General features: G+C 38.8%; 2 protein-coding genes and 1 long non-coding RNA gene across 9 annotated transcripts in view; 2 read left to right on the top strand and 1 right to left on the bottom strand.

The window, feature by feature from the left end:
- Window positions 1–5,011, top strand: part of aldh5a1 (aldehyde dehydrogenase 5 family, member A1 (succinate-semialdehyde dehydrogenase)) — a 29,261-nt gene extending 24,250 nt beyond the window's left edge. For all 7 annotated transcript variants that reach the window (XM_088601546.1, XM_088601547.1, XM_088601549.1 and 4 more), the window contains 4 exons: window positions 553–711; window positions 1,041–1,204; window positions 2,091–2,149; window positions 2,516–5,011. In XM_088601546.1, the coding sequence (XP_088457672.1) occupies window positions 553–711; window positions 1,041–1,204; window positions 2,091–2,149; window positions 2,516–2,727 (594 nt within the window). In that variant the 3' untranslated portion in view covers window positions 2,728–5,011. The remainder of the gene's footprint in view (window positions 1–552; window positions 712–1,040; window positions 1,205–2,090; window positions 2,150–2,515) is intronic.
- Window positions 5,012–5,868: 857 nt separating this feature from the next.
- kiaa0319 (KIAA0319 ortholog) overlaps window positions 5,869–21,454 on the bottom strand; it is a 61,634-nt gene continuing 46,048 nt past the window's right edge. The window contains exons 17-21 of the mRNA XM_088601559.1: window positions 18,112–18,248; window positions 16,889–17,011; window positions 15,770–15,860; window positions 11,690–11,778; window positions 5,869–9,612 (exon numbers count right to left, since the gene is read on the bottom strand). Of these exons, the coding sequence (XP_088457685.1) occupies window positions 9,434–9,612; window positions 11,690–11,778; window positions 15,770–15,860; window positions 16,889–17,011; window positions 18,112–18,248 (619 nt within the window). The 3' untranslated portion in view covers window positions 5,869–9,433. The remainder of the gene's footprint in view (window positions 9,613–11,689; window positions 11,779–15,769; window positions 15,861–16,888; window positions 17,012–18,111; window positions 18,249–21,454) is intronic.
- LOC148651369 (uncharacterized) lies at window positions 15,765–17,162 on the top strand. The gene is made up of 2 exons (XR_015925743.1): window positions 15,765–15,896; window positions 16,355–17,162. It is a non-coding gene; the product is annotated as an uncharacterized LOC148651369 (long non-coding RNA).

Below are 21,454 nucleotides of genomic sequence, written 5' to 3'. Positions count from 1 at the left end.
TATATGCATTTACAGAATAATGAATAATACAAACAATAACTTAATAGTTTAATGAAAAAATATTTTATGGGTGGAGAAATGCTCTCTGTTCTTTTTTTAAATAATGCAAAATAAAATCCAATGTGGTCAAATTCAAAGCTGATATACTTCTCCTGTTGGTGGGACTTCAAGTTTCAACGGGACATAAAGGTTAAGTGAAACACCCAGCTGTAATTTATGTTGTCTTTGTGTCAGCTGAATATTAATTCAATGTTGGATGTCGTTAGTGCATGAATGTTATCGAGAAAAGATAACAGAAAGTGCACCATATTCTGCACTGTATTGACTCTTAACAAAAAAGTTATGTTGGTACTCTATTGTGCTGTCATAATCCTTGTGCTTTCAATGTACAGTAACAAGTCACTGGGGTTGTTGATACTGCTTAATTTCAACCCTTTTAACCTTAATTTTTAGTTTTCTCTAAGGATCCTAATCCTGTCCAATTTGTATTCCTGAGACATGTAACTGTAACATCCACTTGTGCTGTGTTTTCCCTTGATCTGTGTGTCTTAGACCTGTGTGTGCTCCAACCAATTCCTGGTGCAGAGTAAGATCCATGATGAGTTTTTGGAAAAGCTGGGGAGGGCCATGGACAGAGAGCTCCGACTGGGACATGGATTTGAGGAGCAGACCACACAGGGACCACTCATCAATGTCCGGGCAGCTGAGAAGGTACCTTACAGTGGCAGGAGCTTGTGAGCCCCACAAGGATGCACATTCCAATTACTGCTCACAAGCCTTTTGGAGCTGCGTTTGTGAAAGCTGCTCCAAAGCAAAACAATGTGTTCTTCTGTTGACTGGGAGATTAAAGATGTGGGATTCTGTTGGAAGAATTGATTGGTTCTTGAATAACATGTATAAGGAAGGCAGTGTAGAATCTGGCCTGTGCCAACTTCTTTTGGCAAATTGGGCTCTGGCCTTGACACAAAGTAGATGCTCAGGTAGAGACAATCACTAGCCACACTGGCAGTCTCTCTCATCACACTGTCTGGGGTTGTCAGGTGGAGAAACAGATTGAGGATGCTGTGACTCATGGGGCACGTGTGCTGAGAGGAGGGAAGCGTTTGGAAGGCTCCTTCATGGAGCCCACTCTGCTGTCCAGCGTCACCACGGACATGCTGTGTGTCAAAGAGGAGACGTTTGGGCCACTTGTTCCTGTCATCAAGTGAGATTTTCATGAACTCTACAATTTCTAAATGTTTTTCAAATTTCTGTGACGGCAGATGGCACTGAAACCTTGTACCACAGTAGGCCAAGGACACTGGTCTGTAGTTTATTAAGTGAGACAGCTCTGTTTAGCATTATTGTCTCTTATTTCTAGGAAACAAAAAACTAAGCAGAGGGTATCTTAAATGTGTGTTTTCAAATTTGGAGTTAGTCATCTCTTTAGGCTTGGACAACAGTGAGGTGGAGCATCTAAATCATGTGGCTGAATGCAAGCAGCATTCAGAACTAAAGGCAGGTAATTATCAGCCCCCTTCTGTCCTACATCAGAATACCTGAACTTTGCAAAGTGGGCTGAGTCAAGTGGTGTTCCTGATTAAAAATTCAACTGTGTTCTGTGTGAAGTACCAGAGAAATGAGCCAGTGACCAGTGCAGTTAGTTGTAGATCAGTTGATTGGTGCAAGTTGCAACTGCAAGAACCCCTGGAATTCAGAGATTTCTTTTAAATTAGAATGAAAGGACATTAAAAGGATCTTTAGGAAAGCATTGATTTCTGTGTATGTAAGTAACTATTACAACGGAAATAAAAAAGGAAGTTTTGAAAAATATTGTATGACATGGAAATGATGAAAACCTAATTTAATTAACTAAACAAGATTACAAATAACCACATTTTAGACCCACAAATTCTTTACTGTCAGTTTTGAAAGGTGAAATCTTCCTACGCCACCTGATTGAGATGAATTCACCTACAGTACTTTCTTTCCTCCTAGTCTCATGCTAATGTTCATTGGACTTGTCTGACTATTTGGGAAAAATTAATGAGATTTCTGCTGGTTAATCTTATGACATGTTGCAGCTAATTATTGCTTTTTTTCTTGGATAGGTTTAACACTGAAGAAGAAGCAATCACAATCGCTAATTCCGCCTCTGTAGGTTTAGCAGGTAAGTTAGAGTTGTTTATGGGAATTTCCCTTAAAACTACACTAACCAGGCTTTGTGTGGCCGATGTTGTCCTCTGTAGCAACCAAGCTTCTATTTTTTTTTCAGTGAGAAGGTATATGTGATCAGCCAAAGAATATGTGCCGAAATTGTCACTTGTAGTCAAGGAAGTCTTTGTGTCAGATAAGTCCGTCTTGTCTTGACAAATGAAGTGCTGCCACAAATCTTCCTGAGATCAGTTCAGAATTCTGTTTAGTCTCCTCATGGGCATGGAGGCCACATGCTGTTTTTTTCCTCCAGGCTTGTGGTGGAACTGTTGGGCCAAGTGAGAGGAGAGTAGCCTTCACGTTTCTGTTTTCACACTGGCAGGTTACTTCTACTCCAGAGACATCAGTCAGATCTGGCGGGTGGTGGAGCACTTGGAAGTGGGTATGGTGGGGGTGAACGAGGGCCTGTTATCAGCCCCAGAAGCCCCATTCGGTGGAGTCAAACAGTCTGGCCTGGGGAGAGAAGGATCCAAGTATGGAATTGACGAGTATATGGATGTTAAGTACATGTGCTTCGGTGGGCTGTCTGCTTAAATGCTACTGTCAAGCCAGGTATTTCCCATGCTGTCTGATCAAGCATTCCATAACCGTTAACCTACGTTTCTAGAAAGGAATTCTATCAGCATCCTATCAGCAGACAGAGGTGGGAATCTTCATAGAGATGTTTCTGTATTGGTCTGACTCTGTAAACAGTAATTTGTGAAGAGAAGCTTTGTAATATTTACACAAAATCACAGGGGGTATAAGGGAATGTGCACTTTTTAATTCAGCACATTCAGATGTTTATAGCCTTTCATCTTATATTATTGGCATTAAAAATAACTTTCCTATTGCACCAGAAATTCTGAAGACTACTGATACAATATTCAAATAAAAAAGCCAGAGAGGATGCTTTGCTTCTTTCTGTACAGCTGAGGTTTAGAATGTTTTGTATTATTTAATTTAATGCATTTAGCACTGTTGTACCTTGGTCTCTGGAAAAGGTGTTTCATTGCTTAGTCAATGGAATTCGAATTGATCATTGTGGAAAGTAAAGAGTAGTGATAATTAAGTTATAAAACAAGAATCTGAGACAATTGCCTTCAAATGCAGTATGCTTTACAACACAAGTACAATGTCAGAAAGAAAAACCATAAGGGATGGTTCCTTTGAAAGCTGTTTCCCTGAAAGCACACAGGATCTGCGACTATAACACTATGATCGGAGTAGTGTCAAACATTATAATTGTTCACCTGGCTCATGAGCTCATCAGCCAGTGCACTTCAGACATTAAGGTTTTAGGGATTATTAGGGAAGATAATAGCAATTGGGCTTGTCAGCACCCTTGCAAACATCCTAGTTTTTTATGGTTATAGGCTGTTACCTTAGTGGGACACGATATGAGAGTGGTTTTGTAGTTGCCCCTTTCTTCCTTATAAGCATGTGAGCAAGTGGAATAGAAAAGGCAGGATAGCAGGGCTGCAAGCTCACACTTTATCGACCTTAATAAATAACAAGTGTTTGCTAGTCACTGAGAGAGACTGACAGAGAACAGGAGAGTGTGTCCCAGCTGCAACGCAGAATGCTATAGTTCCTCCAACTGTTGGGGTACCTTAGAGTCCAGGGGTGGACTGGCAGTCTTCTCTGGCTTTGAGCATGATGAGGGACCCTGCAGAGGGTGGGACAGCAAAGGGCGACTCATCCACAATAGCAGCCCTGTGGGAGTCTGGCGTGGTCTCGTCTGCAGTTGCGATTTCTGAGAAAAGCAGTTGGGGGTGCCTTGTTCTCAAGGAGGGGGAATTGAGCTGTGAGAATGCAATTCCCTCTTTCCTCTTATGGCTGCTTGTTCTTGATAGGGAGCTATCTGGTATCAGTGGAGTACAACAAAATGGTCCCATGGGAATTAGCAGAGACAGTAGCTGGCCTCACTCTCTATCTCAATAGTGAAAGGCCCAATCCACGTCTGTCCGTAAACCCAGACTTTCAGTCCCCAGTCTTGAGGACCCTTGTGGCATTACAGCCGTCTTCCACACCTTGTGTGATGTACTGTATCCCCAGTAGAAGGATAGGGGGAGTCAGTGGAGGGTCTTGGTAATTAATTAAAGGAGTTTTTGTAGCCAAAGGCTTGGCTAGAACAAACCTAGCAGTTGTATACTCCTCCGCAGCCAGGATAAGGAACCTCTGTTCTAGAAGCTTCAAGAATGCCTCTTAGGAAAGGCTTGGTGTGACACAGAGATCACTTGAAAACGTGGATGAAGAAGAAGTGTTCAACAACCAAGATAAATTTAAGTTTGTAGTACAGTATTTAACTTACAGAACATACATTTTAAGTTGGTATTAAATTCCAGAATTGCAGAAAATAATGCAGCTTACTTATTTTTAATGTTTATTTTATTAAATATATTCTAGTTAAATTGAGCATTAAGACTCTTGGCATGATCTGTTCACCTCTTCATATACATGTAGTTGTTTTCTAACAGTCTTCTTGTGGTATAGTGAAAAACAGCTTGAAGTATAACAGTTCCAGATATTGTAAGAAATTAGGGTTTACTCTTAAGATTTAGATATGAAAACCCTAAGAAACCCTTCCTGACGTGTCTCCTATTACTGTAAAACCTTCCTTAAAATTAATTAGAGCAAAGACTTTATCTGCAAATTAAAAATAGAAACTGCTTTCTAAATTGCCAAGATTGAGTATCACTGTTGCTACATCCAGGTCTAACACTGTGTCTGTCAGCAATATTGTTCTTAGTTATAAAGAGTTTTGTTGTATAAAGTAAATTTGTATTTGTTGTATATATTTAATGTGGAGTAATAATAAAAAACAGTCCCAAGATTATCTTGTAGTAATGTCATTTGTGCTCAATGTTGAGAACAAAGTTCACACATACATTGAGAAGCAAGGTGGTTGTTGTGCACAGTTTAATATTCTAACAGCTTGTGTTCTGCTGTAACAGCTGTCAAAAGTTTAATTTCTTCACTGGACAAAATGGCAGTGAACATTACCAATTATTAATAAGCCTCAGTGTGGTGGAGACATTATTTAGCACTCATTCTTGCATTCTCTGGGAATTCAGACATGCATAAAAAGGCTTCTGTATCTTTGTTATTGTATCGAAAACAGAGATCATGAGCTCTACTCGGTTCATAGATAACATCAACAGTTAAAGAACTGAAGACAACTTCAATTAGACCATTAATTCATTAAATTCAGATAGAATAAAAACATGAAGAAAGACCCTGAGATCCTGCTCTCAACCATGGGGTGGTAGTGCAAATTGGCTGTCTCAGTGTCAAGATGTTTGTAGCACTGCATGTGCAAAGTGTGATGGATATTTAACAGCTTAGTTCAGTTAACTGATACAACAAAAACAAGAAGACAATTTAGTTGGTGCACTTAATTTCAAGATTATGTTCATGAAAGAACCATGTCATGAGACATAAGGTACTATATTTTTGACACAATTCTTCCTGTATTGGTTGATTATCCATAATTAACAGCAACCAGGGTAATCACAACCTTATACAAAAAGCTTGATTGAAGTTGATGTTCAGTTGCCACATGATTTGCTGCAGTTATAGGCATCAAAAGAGAAACATTTTTTCTTTTGTCATTAATAGTTAAAGAGAGAATTAGTTATATAATAATGACAGTTTCCTTTACATTATTCATATTATTAAAACGTTCCACACTAGTAAGATGAAAACATTTAAAATCCATACACAAAATAAATGCTGTATCTGAAATTGATTGCAGACTGAAAAGGGTAAGATTTGCTAGACAAAATACAGTATCTTTCAGCTGCCAATGATAAATGCTGGATAATGTTGATACTGGTGAAGCTAGATAAAGCTTCTCAGCCATGGTTTTGCTTGACAAAATTTTTTCATTCTGTTTCGGCACTCAATCCTTGGCTTCAAATATGTTCCGGTGCCTGTGTTTTTTGTAATGATATGTACAGTAGCAAACATCTTTTCCTCAACTTGATTATTAAGCAATCACTGTCTTATTTCTATATAAACACTCTTAGTAGGCAACTAATGATGTCCAGATGCAGATCAAATACTTCCAATAAAAATGACTCTGTGTTGAGAGGTCCAATTACTTATGTTCCACATAAGTCAACAGTGGTTTCATTGTTAATTGTAATTATGAACCCCACTGGGAACGCGTGTCTGAGGCCAACACACTTACCGACTTTTGATCCAGCTGAGCTTCAGGTAACAACTCTTAATTGCTTATTGACTTAATAGAAATAATGCAAATTCTTTAACTTAATGTTAGTGGTTGCCTTCTGACTATTGCATTTAAGAATGATCTCAGCCCTTTTGAGTAGAAGAAACCCAAATGTTCAGTTGTTAATTAATTTGGATAGTTAATTGTGGATTCAATTAAGTCGAGCTTAGCTGGAAACAAAAACCAGAAGGTGTGTGTCATGGGAAGCCCTGTCTAGGCCAAGAGTGTGCCTGCACGTTTTCCTTACAACTTAGCTCTTGATTAGCTAAACTAACTGACCTTGAAAACTTGCAGACACAGACCTCCAGGACCAGGGCTTCACCGTTTCTTTAAGTTGTAGGTGCACAGGGCAAGGTGCTGTCAGATTTTATAGGTCTCTAAAACTCCTAAAGATATTCAAAAAATAGAGTCCTATTATACTTATGACATGGCAGTAATTAAAATGCAAGTTCCAGTGTGATAAAGAGCTGAAAACAAGGGGTTCAGCTGCGTTACTGAGGGCTTGGCTAGAATAAAAACCATCAGGTTTGTGGTCCTCTGGGTTGGGAACCTCTGACTTAAGTGACCAGCTGGGTTGTCGCTGGAAGAGACAGACTCACAAGACCCAAGACTGGGAACTCCATTTGTTTGCAGTTTTGCCATTAAGGTATCAGGACTTGTGTTGATCTCGCATCATTTTTATTCTCTGGAGTCTATTATATTTTAGATCTAACATTGCAATGTCTAGTTTTTAAAAAACTCAGCAAAATATTTTCTGGAATTCCCAAGTCACTAAACAGTAAAAGGTAATATTGCATACCAAATATTACCTGTATTGAGGCTGTAAAGAAACATGATATCCTGAAAACCAGACTGACTTTTAAAAATTATAAAAAGACAGAGACATGGTCAGAAATAGAGGGAACAACTATAGTTAGAAATAACCTGAAGCCCATAGTGACCAGCAGGAAGTCAATGAATACATTTCAAACAGCAGTTGATATACATACTAAAAGGGATCATATAATTAATAAAATCCAATGTCAAGATGCCAAAAACAGTTTCTCAAAACACTAAAATGTCACAAAACAGTGCAAACAGTTTTACAAGATCATGTGTTCCAACAGATGCCATTTTTGCAAAGTAATGCAGCAGTGGTGCTCAACTCTGTATCACATACTGCGATCCAGGTGTTCTACAGGTATCTTGAAGTTAACACCTGGAAGCACTGTTAAATTTCTTCAGTTCAGTTAGGTTATTAAGCATACAGTTGGAATGAGATGCTAAACACCATAAGCTGGAGCTAAGAACACCTGGGATACATGGTGAGAATTATTTGTTGGGATTAACTGTATTTTCTAAAAACTAATTCTACTAGCATGTTTAATTTGTATTTTAGTCAAGAAAAAAGCTCAGTTTCTATACCACTTAGATTGTCAAATATATTGTAATTTGAACCATCATGCTAATTACTGGTAGTCAGTAGCTAGTAGCAAACTCTTAATCCACTTAAAGCGCTGAGTTTAAATTTTACTCAGGTAATTTTAAACAGTATTTAAAAAAATGTCCCTGCTTCGTAGAGCTTTAAAATTCAGAATCCTGAAAGAATAAACATACTACATCTTGGAAGGTTTTCAGACCTATTTGGGAAAGCACGGAATGCCATATTTATAAAGCAGTTTGTGACCTTCCCAAGACTTAATTTGTTTACAGATCCCACAGACTGGTAGCTGGTGTGTTTCATGAAATATTCCAACAGATGCCATTTTGGCTTGTTGCTTATCTGTTTAGCACAAACTGAGAATCTTTAGGACTAAGCTGTTTTTGTATACTGCAACCCAGGAGTACATTCTGTAAAAACGTCACTCTGTGTGTTCAGTCTTGTTTGAATAACAGACTTTTGAATACAAAATACAAAAACAACATATTTATACATTTTAAGGATCAAGTAATATAAAAGTAAAACATTCCTTCATTAATATTTATATGAAAAGCAATGCATGCCAACAGACAGGTGTTTGCCATTATGTGGCCCTTGCCAATATTGAGTCCTTTAGAAATGTAAAACGAGCACTTTCAATTGATAAGGCATATTGATTCCAACTGCATAGTGCTGCACTTTTCTTCATACTTGTGACGGCTATAATCTATTCTCCTTCAGTAGCTGTCCCCAAGTTTAAAGATTTATCACTTGTAACAGGAATTGCTTTCTATTCAGACAAAAAAACAGAGCAAACACTGTCTCCCCCTGGTTGGCGGCATCTTGATTGAGCAATGAAATTATATATGAAAACATACTGTACTGAACTATTCTATATGCATGACACCTGTTCTTGGTGAGTCTGAAAATATAGCTAAAACTAACTTTCACCCTTTCAAAAAGCAGTTGATGTGATGCCTTGATAATTATTATTGAGGTGTAATCACATGTTTTGGCCAGTGAACAACATGTTGTTGTGATTTCTGAATTGTCTATTGGTAGAAATGTACACCCTTTATCAATAAAATCAATAGAATGTGCTACTCATGTACTATAGGAGTACAAACACTAAAGCTCCAAAATGATTGAATGTGAGGCAATAGGTGCTCAATTCTTGTTTGCATCATTATGAAATTGCAGTTATTCATAGATGTCAAAACAACGTAGCTTACTGCTAGGGAGGGAATAAAACCTGTATAATGTAGAGCTAAAAAGGATTAAACTTAATGTAGCATTAAGCCTCTTGAAGACTGCATTTTCCAAATATAAGTTTTTTTAAAACATGGAATCAAAAACAAGAAGTAATTATATAAATAATTATCTACATTCACCTGTCTTTTTTTCTACACATGATCAGAGTTTGAAGGCTCATTCTAAAATGAACCTTTTTTTGACCAAACTGAGGCAGATTCCTGCTTGTTCCTGCACTTCTTGTTCATCCCATCAGCTAGGAGGGAACCATGTTTAAACATTCAGAAAGCATGCCTCAAGGTTGGCATTTAAATAAAAGTCACTGTATATCAGGATCTCCTCTGTTTGCCAGGTATTTCAAGCTCCTCAAGAGTTCATCTGTCCTCAGGATGGAAGCTGAAGACATCTCCGTTCTGAGCAGAGCCATTGGAACTGTTCTTCATCTTCTCCTTGTCAACCTTTTCCCGAGTAAAGATCGTGTCCTGCTCGCTTTCAAACTCCGATTCTGAGATCATCAGGCTGGAGTTATGCTCTGTGCTCCTGTGTTTTATGTCTGGGAATGACAAAAATATCCTCAACTGTTCTTTAAGTCTAGATTAAATTTGGGGACCAAAATAACCCTCTCAGTTCTCAAATACAATTGTTTGGGGTAAGTGGTCACTTTTCAAAAAGAAGTGATTTTTAAAAGTTGGAAACATTTCATCACAAAGGGAAATTAAATTACTACAATGTTAGACATTTTCTAAACTGATATTGACATTTGGGCGGCACGGTGGCACAGTTGTAAGCATTGCTGCCTTGCAGAGTTTGGGCCCTGGGCCCAATTCCTGGGGTGGTATAAGTGTGTTTGTATGTTCTGCTCGTGTTCATGTGGGTTTCTGCCAGGTCTCCATTTTTCCAAAGACAAGCTGGTAGGTTAATTGACTTTTGGGAAAACTGAACATGGTATGTGTGTTTGTGTCTGTGTGTGCCCTGCAATGGACTGGCGTTCCTTCCAGAGTGTATCCTGCCTTGAGTACTTTGCTTGCCTGATATAGGCTCTGGTTCCCCCATGACTCTTTATTGGATCAAGCAGATGGAAAATAGATGGATGGATACTAGCATTTAGTCAATAATGTAACAAAATATATTTTGCAGAAATAACCAGGATTTTCGTTAAATGTGTGTTTTAATTCTCCAGCACTAAATAAATGTGCTCTAAATGGCTCAGACGATAGAGTATGAAATCAGGCCCAAACCTAAACACATAAATATGTCATATAAACATGGAAACATTGTAAACATGGAGGTGAATGGGAATCAATTTCAGTCTCACAACACAACACTAAAATAGAGAGTTTTCTATTTTGAGGATTTCACATAATACAACAAAGACACCAAACTGTCTTGTATAAATTTCCTGTATTCTTTTCAGCCTTTAGATTACCTGGACAGAATCTGGTTCCCAGCCTGATTGAGAAAATGAGCTTCCACACCTTTCATCTTGCTCCTTTCATCTCTTCTGACTCCGCACCCTTCTTTGTTCTCTGTTTATGCTGCTGTCCATTTTTCTCCTATGGAGACTGGCACAATAACTTCCTAGGGAATGGTCCAGCAATGCTGAATGTTTATTTTTTAAATGGTGTTATTAATGATTTACTGTTAAATTCATTGACAGGAGTAAAGTTTTTGGGTCACTCTTTGATCATCTGTGTCCTCTCACATGTTTACTTCCCTCTTAATCTTCCTAGGGAATGGTCCAGCAATGCTAAATGTTTATTTTTTAAATGGTGTTATTAATGATTTACTGTTAAATTCATTGACAGGAGTAAATTTTTGGGGTCACTCTTTGATCATCTGTGTCCTCTCACATGTTTACTTGCCTCTTAATCTACAGAAAGATAGGTAAATACTGCCAAAGACACTTTGCTCCAAACTTTGTGAGAAGGGCAGTCTAGCTGGAAAGTGCAAACATTGCTTAACTATACGACCCCCTAGTTACAACAACATTATAATAGTATGTACTTTTAGGACATTCAAAGCATAGCCATTGTTGTATATAAGCTTTTCCATCCATGCATTTATTATCAGAAAGCCACCTATTTCTGGTAAGTGTGGCTATAGCTCAGAGCCTTCCTACAAACATAGTGTGCAAGGGGGGACCACTTCTAAACTGGGATACAGGTACATTTCAGTACATTGCAGGGCACACAGGGATCATTATGGGAAGCTGGGAGGAAAGTGGAACATCTGGTAAAAATGCACGGAAACATGGAGAGCACATACAAACTCCCATAGCAAACACCCCAGTCCAGAACTGAAAAAAAGCATTTGTGTGATTAATTTTGACATAATTCCATGTATTTACATTTGCCATTTATCTTCCATTAATTAACACACAGCCCCAGTCTGCCTACAACATTAGAGATATTTGCTGTACTGCATCACCGACTCACATTAATTAGTTGCTTACACTTATATCGTGCTTTTCTGGACACTCCACTCAAAGCGCTTTACAGGTAATGAGGACTCCCCTCCACCACCACCAATGTGCAGCATCCACCTAAGTGGATTAATTAAGCATGAACTAAGTGACAGTATTTACTTGTCAGGAAATGACAGAAATGAAGCTAAATGTTTCCCAAACTCACTGTATTTGGGCCTCAGCACCATCCTCTCCTGCTCGTCGATGTTATCCAGAATTGTGTATTTGGTTTTCTTCCTTACTTTAGTTCGTCTCCTAATCCAAATTTAAGAGTAACATTATTAATTTATTACAACATTTGACCACTTCTTGCCATGCAGTTCACTTTAAGGAAGTAATTCCTTGTCAGTTAAGACCTAAGAACATGATGAAGGCCTTCGGGGATGCAATTTTAGTTTTTATCTACTAATATGTTTTAGATAGTCAAATTTTCATCAAACTTAATAGCTCACATTGCTTACTAAAGAAACATACAATAAATTTAGTTTTAAATACCAGTGTATTTTCAGGTGGTGCTACACAAAAAATAACTTTGGGGACTCATACTTGCTGGTTTTTCTTTCAGTTGAGCTTTCAGTTATATAAGCAAATAATTGATCTTAAAACAGGATCAATCTGAATGTGTTGTTTTCAGTTCTTCAACATGTGGGAGTATGCCATTTTAAATGATTAAGTTTCATAAGTATTTTGGATTAGATAAACTAATAAAAGGTTCCAATCAAGCAACCTGCTAGCTCATACGGAAAACCAGCAAGTGTGTTACACATTACTGAATTAATATTTACTACCATAATAATGCCTTGCTATATGACCTTTCGTTTATACGAGATGTCATCATTATTGTTTTTTTCATTTAACTTAAGAGAAGGACTCTCATAAAGCATTGTTTTAAGCATTTAGTACCTTCTAAGATGAGGTATTTACCTTTTATTTTTTACTTACATTTTAACTTTTCTAATAATGGCTTGTGTGTGCTAAGTGCATACAGTAAAGGATAAATATCCAAATGTATGTATCCAAATATCCAAATGTATGTATAAATGTATCCAAAATATCCAAATCCAAATGACAAAGGAACTGGTGGTAGATTTCAGGAGGAAAAAGGTCAAACCTACTCCTGTCTACATCCATGGGAGTGGCGTGGAGATGGTGGACTCGTACAAGTACCTGGGAGTGCACATCGACGATAGACTGGAATGGTCTAAGAACATCGAGGCCATCTATAAGAACGGACAGAGCCGACTTTACTTCTTGAGGAGGCTCAGGTCCTTCAATGTGTGTAGTAAGATGCTACACATGTTTTATCAGTCGGTGGTAGCGAGTGCCATTTTCTACGCAGTGGTGTGCTGGGGCTCTGGGATTAGAGCAGTAGATTCCAAAAGGCTGAACAAGCTCATCAGGAGAGCAAGCTCTGTCATTGGGTCTGACCTGGACCCCTTGGAGGTAGTGGCTGAGAGGAGAATGATGTCCAAACTAGAGGCCATCATGGACAACTTCTCCCATCCCCTCTATGACAGGCTTGCAGGAATGAAGAGCACGTTCAGCAATAGACTGATTCATCCACGGTGCGACAGGGAGCGCTACAGGAGGTCATTCTTGCCATCTGCCATAAGACTGTACAACGCATCCACCTTGCGTCTTGGCAGAGGCAACATCGACAGTGACCTGTTTCTGGACTAAACGCATATACACATCTACTGCTACATCTGTTCTCTTTCTTTTTCTTTTTCCCGTTTACAACCACTTTTGTGCAATATATGCCAGGGACCTGTGCAATACATTTATATTTATATTTATATCTATGGTTACATCTATATTTCTATTCATACGTGTGATACGATTTTCTGTGTACTGTTCTGTTCTAGTTTCCTCTTGTGTGTCTGGACTGTGAGTAACTCTTGTATTGTATTGTATGTATTGTACTATTATTATATAATTCGTTACACTGTGGCTGTGTTGTGTGTGTTAAGCTGCTGTTGCACTGCAATTTCCCTCACGGGATCAATAAAGTATCTATCTATATGCATTAGCTAACTACTGTAACAATGTAACTACTGTATTGTAAATGACCAGGAGTGTTATTGTTGTCCTCCCTATTGCTTATGTCTCGGCTAATTACTTCAATCATGTTATTCAAATAATTAGGAATGTTATTTTTTTTATATTTAGGCACTTGAGTGAACAGTTTTGGAGTTGTGGAACCAAAAGGAGATTACAAAATGGGAGTAATGGGAATTGACCAGCAGTTTTCAAGGAATAAATGAACTTTATATAACAATTTATTACGAGTATGGATATTTACTACTAGTCATTATATCTGGTCAGCTGTGTCACACAGCTAAAAAAGTTGTGTTTCCTTACTTCTGTTTCCAGCATGGAATAAACCTTTACTTGTTCCATTATGTCCAGTGTGTTGTTTCCATTGTTCCATTGTTTATGGAACAATGCCCTCTGCTGGCAGGGGTACTCTCTCACATGTATCGTTGTATTGTGTAATAATGCTGAAAATAATAAGAAAGCTGACTGGTAACAACTTAATAGGCAACTTGTGCAACTAGTGTGTTTTGTAAGTAGGAAGATCTTAGCCACATGGGTTATACACATTTTTCACATTATGTTGCTGCAGATTCCGAATTTGAAATAGACTGAAGTAGAATTTTTCAGCACAAAGTACTTAGTACCATGTCAAAATAAAGTAAATGTTCCAAAACATTTCCACAATTTACTAAAAATGAAAAACAGAAATGATTATATTTAAAAAGTATTTATACCCCTTGTAATTGCAAGCTCAATTTTGCACAGGTGCAATACATTACTTTAAAAGTCACACAATTTGTTGGTTGACTCCATTTGTGTAAGAATTTAGTGGATCACCTGTTGTCAATACTTTTGTAAATATAAATACCTCTCTCTCTATGAGATCCTACAGCATGGGTGGAGACTTTAAAAAAAACACTCAAAATGAAGACGAAAGAGCATTCCGAACAAGTCAGAGATGTGGTTATAGAAAGGCACAAAACAAGACCATTGCCAAGGCACTGAACATCCCTGGAAGGTCAGTGCAGTCCATTGGACAGAAGCGGAAGAAGTATGGAACTACAGCCATTCCGCCTAGATCAGGCCGCCCCACTAAACTTAGTAAACAGACAAGAAGGGCACTTATCAGGGACGCTACTGCAAGGCCAACTGTGTCATTGAAAGGGCTACAGAAGTCAGTGATGGAAGATAATGTACATGGGTCAACAATCTCCAGGGCATTCCACTAAAAGGAGTTTTATGGGAGGGCTGTAAAATGCCATCTAGCAGATACAGCAGAGATGTAGCAAAAATTATTGTGGTCTGACGAAACTAAAGTGAAACTTTCTGGCCTGAATGCTAAACAGTATTTATGGCACAAGTCAAACACTGCACACCAGCCAGGTAACACCATCCCCACCTTAACATATGGCAGTGGTAGCATGTTATGAGGATGCTTTCAGCGTCAGGGACTGGCAGTCTTGCCAGGATCAATGGGAAGATGAACGGTGCATATCACAGACAAATCCTAGACAAAAACCTGCTGCCCTCTGCCAAAAAGCTCAATCTGGGGAGGAGGTTTATCTTGTGATAGGACAATGATCCAAAGCACTCTGCCAGAGCAACACTGCAGTGGCTTACATGAAGAAAATAGATGCCCTTGAATGTCCCAGTCAGTCCTGACTTTAATCCCATTGAAAATCTGAGGCAAGACATAAAAATTGCTGTCCATTGCCTCTCCCCAACTAACCTGACCCAATTTGAGCAACTTTGCAAGTAGGAATAGGGTAAATATTGTTCCATATCGGTGTAAAATCCAAAAAGAATACTGGCTGCAATAGTAATCACAAAGGAAGATGAATACTCAGGTTTTTATTTTTAATTCATTTATGGTTTACTATTATTTTTCTTTTATGGGGGTACTCTCTGAAGATCAGTGTGTGACTCACAAATAAAAATTCCCATTCTAAAAAAAATAAAATTGCAGGCTGTGAGATTCTTAAGTGTGGAAAAAGGTAAGGGGGCGGTACTTTTTCAAGGCACAGCATTCTCATATTTGAGTTTATTAGCAGCATTGTCCTTCGCTTTAAGAACAAATATTTGCAAATGTAAACATTTGTGTATTCAATAATGAAGTGACATCTCTTTATCAGGCATATAACCCTTGATCAGCCTCAGGATAACTTTTTAAGGCCCCACAAATCAAGAAGATTGGAAAAGAGATGGGTACCTTTTACAGCAGCAGACACAGGCCCAGCTCAGGCTCATGATGAGGATAACCATCACGAATGAGGTGATGATGACATACAACACGCTCCACTCTGCACACCAGGAAGAGAGAGAACATGATACTCAAGGTCTGAACAACACTTTGTTTTGTCTCACAGTGTTAAAGTGTGTTCATCCTTTGCAAATAATTTAGTATTTGTTTCCAACAGAGCAGGATTCTTCAATTAACCTAATGGGCCCTACATTAATTGGGCACTTTGAGATAGGTGAGCTATGATCTTTAGGTAAACTGGCCCTGTCTTGTATGAAATTAACATGAAATAAATTAAATCAAAACAAAAGTCATCATTTTACATGGAACATGTCTTTAGTTTCCAATTATTTTTTATGCCCGCAAAATTTGGAAACACTTCGTCTCAACTCACAGCAACGACTCCTGTACCCACTTAAGGAGAATGAAGAAGGGCAGACAGGCTCCTTTCATCTGCTCTCATTTCAAGCCATTCATCCTATGATATGGTGCAAACTGTACAGTGACAATTGGAGGTTTGGCATGTTGCTTAAAGATGTCACTGCTCGCCTGCAGGGTGCCAGGACATCAGAAGGATGGCTATTTCACTGAGCAGAGCGAGCACTGCCTGAAAAACCCCAACCCTCCAACCCTGCCACTGGTGGTGTTGAGCCTATTGTGCACCATCGCTTGGGAAATCCTGCTCAAGGCTGGTTGATAACCTGGGAAACATGTTTTCTTTGTATGTATAAAAAAGACAAAAACGTTATATTTAAGAGAGAATATAAGGTGGGAGACAATTAAAAGGATGTGTTTTTGTTGCAGGTTTATCCTTGAGGATGTTAATCCTTATAGAGAGTTATCACGCTCAATTTGAACAGAATTTTTTATTTTACTATTGTGTACCACATGCATTTATTTTACATTGCCCTGGGTTCCAAAGGCTTGTATCTCACTTTGTCATACCTCTCTAGACTTCAGCAATGTGCTTGTCATTGATCTTTTTTTGAGCTGTAACAGAGTTTAACTGTTCTGCACTGCAGTTTGCTTTTACAGACTTCACATATCCTTCACAGAACACACCACAGAAACAGAAAACTCAGAACTCACCACAGTTGCTCTCTCCATCATTGAAGTACCGGTGAACTGGATTCTCCACCCAGAAGGGGTCGCAGACGCAGTGCTTGGTGATGGGATCACACTGTCCATGCTCAGAACAGCGCAGCAGACACACTGCAAGATCACACATCAACACAGCTGTTTTTCTTGTTGCCTTATTATGACAAATCTTGAATATACACTTATTTCAAGCTTGACAATACTTTGCTCCTCCATTGCACCAATTTAATTTTTTTCTTTCAATAAAATCTAGACCTTTAAAGCATCTTCATGGGCTGTAGTTCTTCACGTAAGATTGCTGATCTTATCCAGGAGAGTTTCTTTATCTACATTCCAGATAAGAATAAAAACTGCTGCTAAAAAAACGTGACTAAATATCTTTAGCTTTTTTTACCCCAAAATCTTCTTCCTCATTAGGCAAAGCAAAGATATGATCTGGTTCAGTGAATATAATTTCAGAATGCACCATCTTCTTGTAATAATAATAATTATAATTTCTTACACTTATATAGTGTTTTTCTGGACACTCCACTCAAAGTGCTTTACAGGTAATGGGGACTCCCCTCCACCACCACCAATGTGCAGCCCAAACTGGGTGATGCGACGGCAGCCATAGTGCGCCAGAACGCTCACCACACATCAGCTATCAGTGGGGAGGAGAACAGAGTAATGAAGCCAATTCATAGATGGGGATTATTAGGAGGCCATGATTGGTAAGGGCCAATGGGAAATTTGGCCAGGACACCAGGGTTACACCCCTACTCTTTTTGAGAAACGCCCTGGGATTTTTAATGAACACAGAGAGTCAGAACTTCTGTTTTACGTCTCATCTGAAGGACGGCACCTTTTTTTTTTACAGTACAGTGTCCCCGTCCCTATTCTGGAGCATTAGGACCCACATAGGCAGCAGGGAGAGTGCCCCCTGCTGGTCACACTAATACCTCTTCCAGCAGCAACCTTAGGTTTTCCCAGGAGGTCTCCCATCCAGGTACTGACCAGGCTCACACCTGCTTCACTTCAGTGGGTTGACAGTTGTGAGTTGCAGGGTGATATGGCTGCTGGCTACAATACAATTAAGTCTTCTTATTTAGAAAACCGAATGATCACTGTTATAAAATATGAACTAGTCTTAGAGCCTGGAGTAGTTACAGTTGGTCCTAGTTAAGGCTCCTACTGTATGTGAAATAGCCGCAGGAGTGTGGTGTGTGGCTCACCAGCTGTATCCACCCTCAGGACCCGGAACAGCAGGAAGTCAGACTTCTCCTTTAGGAGCAGGCCTCGCAGTGTGCGTGTTAACTGGGGGCCCTGCAGGATGCCTTCTCTGCCCCGCACGTAAAACGACAGCACTGTGCTGAACAGCGACACCCGAGAAGCAGGGTTACTTAAACACTTAAACATAACTCAAAGCCTTCAGTGCCTTGCACAAGTTTCAGACCCTTGCACATTGCTTTAAAGCAGGCAGTCATGACACTTTTAAGTTAATTAATTTTTGCAATTCATATTTGTAATATAAACAATCTTCACCACACATTAAAAACAAAAAACAGAAAAAATAAGTATATATTTAAGAAATATGAAAGAATAATGGGAACATCTTGGTATTGTAAGTACCCAAACACTTGGCTTTGGCAAATATAAATTTAGGTAAACAAAATTACCACAGCAAGATCCAGAATTTGTTGAGTGGACTCAGTTTGTATTCCATTGTAGCTGTTCACTTGATTTCATAATAAATAGATCTGCAGGATTTCAGGTAAAACATTTTCAAGGAGCTTTCAAAAGAACTCAGGGATAAGGTTGTACAAAGGCACAGAACAGGAAAAGGGTAGAAAAACATTTCAAGTATCCTTAGATCCACTTTTAGCATGGTGATTTATTTAAGACATTTATTTTTTAAGAAATGGAAGGTACCCTGATACTGCCTAAATCATTCTATCCCACCAAACTGTGCAACCAGGTAAGGATAAAAGGCAGTGTTCAGTAATGAGATAGGAGAAAGTATTCATGGGTTAAAAATATTCCTGTCACTCCACAAACAGGCTTGTATGGAACTGAAAAAGCACCTCAGATTCCTCATGTGGTTTACAACAAAGCACCTACGTGATTCTAAAAATCTGTGTTTTACTATCAGAAAATAAAAAAATGGTTCCATTTTTGTCAAAAAGAAAAGTGCAAAACCCAATAGCACTTAGTCCATTCTTCTGTCAAGCATAGTGGTGGGAGCATTATGTTATAGTTCTGCTACTCATCAACAGGGACTGGAAAGATTGTCAAGACTGAAAGGATCAACAGATTGAGAAAATTACTGGTACATTTAAGAGAAAAACCTACTTCAGATCTAAAATTGGGAAAACTACTTTTCTGCAAACAATTATCTTAAGCTACAATGGAATAGTTTAAGAATAAGAAAGGGACATCTGTTCAAATACTCGATGACTGTTGTCCATAAGCTGCCCATAAGCAAACCCCAAGTGACCTGAAAGAGCTTAAAAAAATCTGCAAAGAGGAATGGGCAAAAAATTGCACCAATCTTGTGTGCAAAAGCTGGTAGACATTTAGTCAAAATGATTTCTGCTGCCAAAGGTGCCTCTGTCAAAAATTGAGTTCACAAGTCTAAATACACAATTAACATATTTCAGTTATCTTAATTTTTGCTGACATTTACTGTATACTGTCTTTCCCCGAGAAGTCTTCAGTTTGAGCATTCGGGTTTTTAATAAAATTTTAGGTTTAAAAAAATTGTGTATGCAACATTTTGTAATTTCACAGAATGGAAAACCATAGAAATGGACAACCTTCAGTTGTGCTGCTCTGTCCTTTATCTGTTCCAGTGCTCTACTCAGTTGCTCTTGCTTTAAAAGCAACACCTCCCTCTGCTTCTCACTTTCTAGTCTGGTTAATTCTAATTTGCTCTGAAGGTTAGCCATCTTTACACACCACTCCTGCTTCTTTTGTAGGCTAATCTAGAGCCCATGCTGTTAGTGAAACCTAAATTAGTTTCTAGAAGATCATTCAGGACTTTCCAGCCAGTAACCTCTTCTACTACCCAGACCCTGTCTTCAAGCTTGTCCAAATTGATCTCCAGTTACTGTAGTGGCCTCCTGGTCTTCTGATGTGCTTTGCTTAGTCTGCAATTCATTGTTTAGTTGTTTGGCCTGTCATTGACTATCTCCACGATGATCTGCTCCTTCTCCAGCTCTTCTATCACTGAAAGATTTTAGCTTCCAGATGACATTGTCTATGTCTGTCATTTGTGCCTACTTTTTTTCTCTAATGTTACTCATTAGCATTCCAATACACTTGTTGTATATGGCAAATAAAGAAATCTTGAATCTTGCTAATCATCTCTCAGAGCTAACTTGGTAGAACCCATCTGGCTCACTATTTTTACTCTATTTCTTCTCTTTAGAGCTCACTAGGACCTAAGGTCTCTTCATCTTCAGATCCACATGCTTGTGTTACATCTCTCGTTCCCAGCAGCATCTTCTTTCTGCTCTCCTTCTGATAAGGACAGTCTTGTGCTTTGTGTTCATACTCCATGCAAGATTAAATTAAAAACTGAGCATCATCACTATAGTGAAGTAGTAAAAAACCAGGAGCCAATTAGATAGATTAGAGATCCGTGGTTCTCAAAATGTGGGACGTAGAGCACCCCAACGTGGTATGCCAGATGACCCTTGAAATTTGTTGTGTGCACTGAAAAATTGGGAGGGGTTTTCATATTTTCTATTTAATAAAATTAGTTTATATGTCAAATACGCAGCCTACGTACTTAGCTGCAACGATACAGTGAGCGCTAATAGTGGACACAAGATCTACTGTGTAATTGTATACCATTGTATAGAAATGGGTGCTACAAACCTATGTGACCAATTGTATTAAAAGGAGTTATCTTTAGCAAATAGTAGTTCAGGCGGGTAGCTGCGTCAGCATGCGTAGGCTGCAAAGGAACAAGTAATAGGTTTATTCCATGCTGAAAAAAAGAAGAAAGAGAACACAACGTTTCGGCCGTGGAGCCTTCTTCAGGTGTGAGGACCTGACCCTCACACCTGAAGAAGGCTCCACGGCCGAAACGTTGTGTTCTCTTTCTTCTTTTTTTCAGCATGGAATAAACCTATCTTTAGCAAATAGTGAGTTAGGAGAATGTGCGTGATTTTGGGACACTGCCAATCATGTAAGCACAGGAAAGCGTGATAGATAACAGAAAAATATGTAAGGTCTGTTCTAGGTTTTGAGAAAAATACACCGAGCATCTCCGTGTTTCGCACCTATGCGCATGAAACAAAAAGTTATTTTAACTTCTGAGACGGACTCCTGACTGTCCTTTGTGGGAAAACGGGGAAAAATGCAAGTTTGCGGATTGCTAAAGCAGGTAAGCCCCAAACTATTGGTGAAGAACTTTGTTTACCGTTGGCAAAAGAACTGACACGTATTATATGTGGAGAAAAAACTGCTAAACAGCTTGACCTTCTGCTCCCTTCAAATGACACAGTCACTCGTAGAATTTTTATATGGCAGGTGATGTCAAATGTACGTTGATAGAGCGCGTTAAGATGA

The sequence above is a fragment of the Lepisosteus platostomus genome, chromosome 12 (genome assembly GCF_059453375.1).
Source record: "Lepisosteus platostomus isolate fLepPlt1 chromosome 12, fLepPlt1.hap1, whole genome shotgun sequence".
In the NCBI taxonomy this organism is placed as follows: domain Eukaryota; kingdom Metazoa; phylum Chordata; class Actinopteri; order Semionotiformes; family Lepisosteidae; genus Lepisosteus; species Lepisosteus platostomus.
Note: the sequence above shows the minus strand (reverse complement) of the source record. Positions and strands in the feature narration are given on the sequence as shown.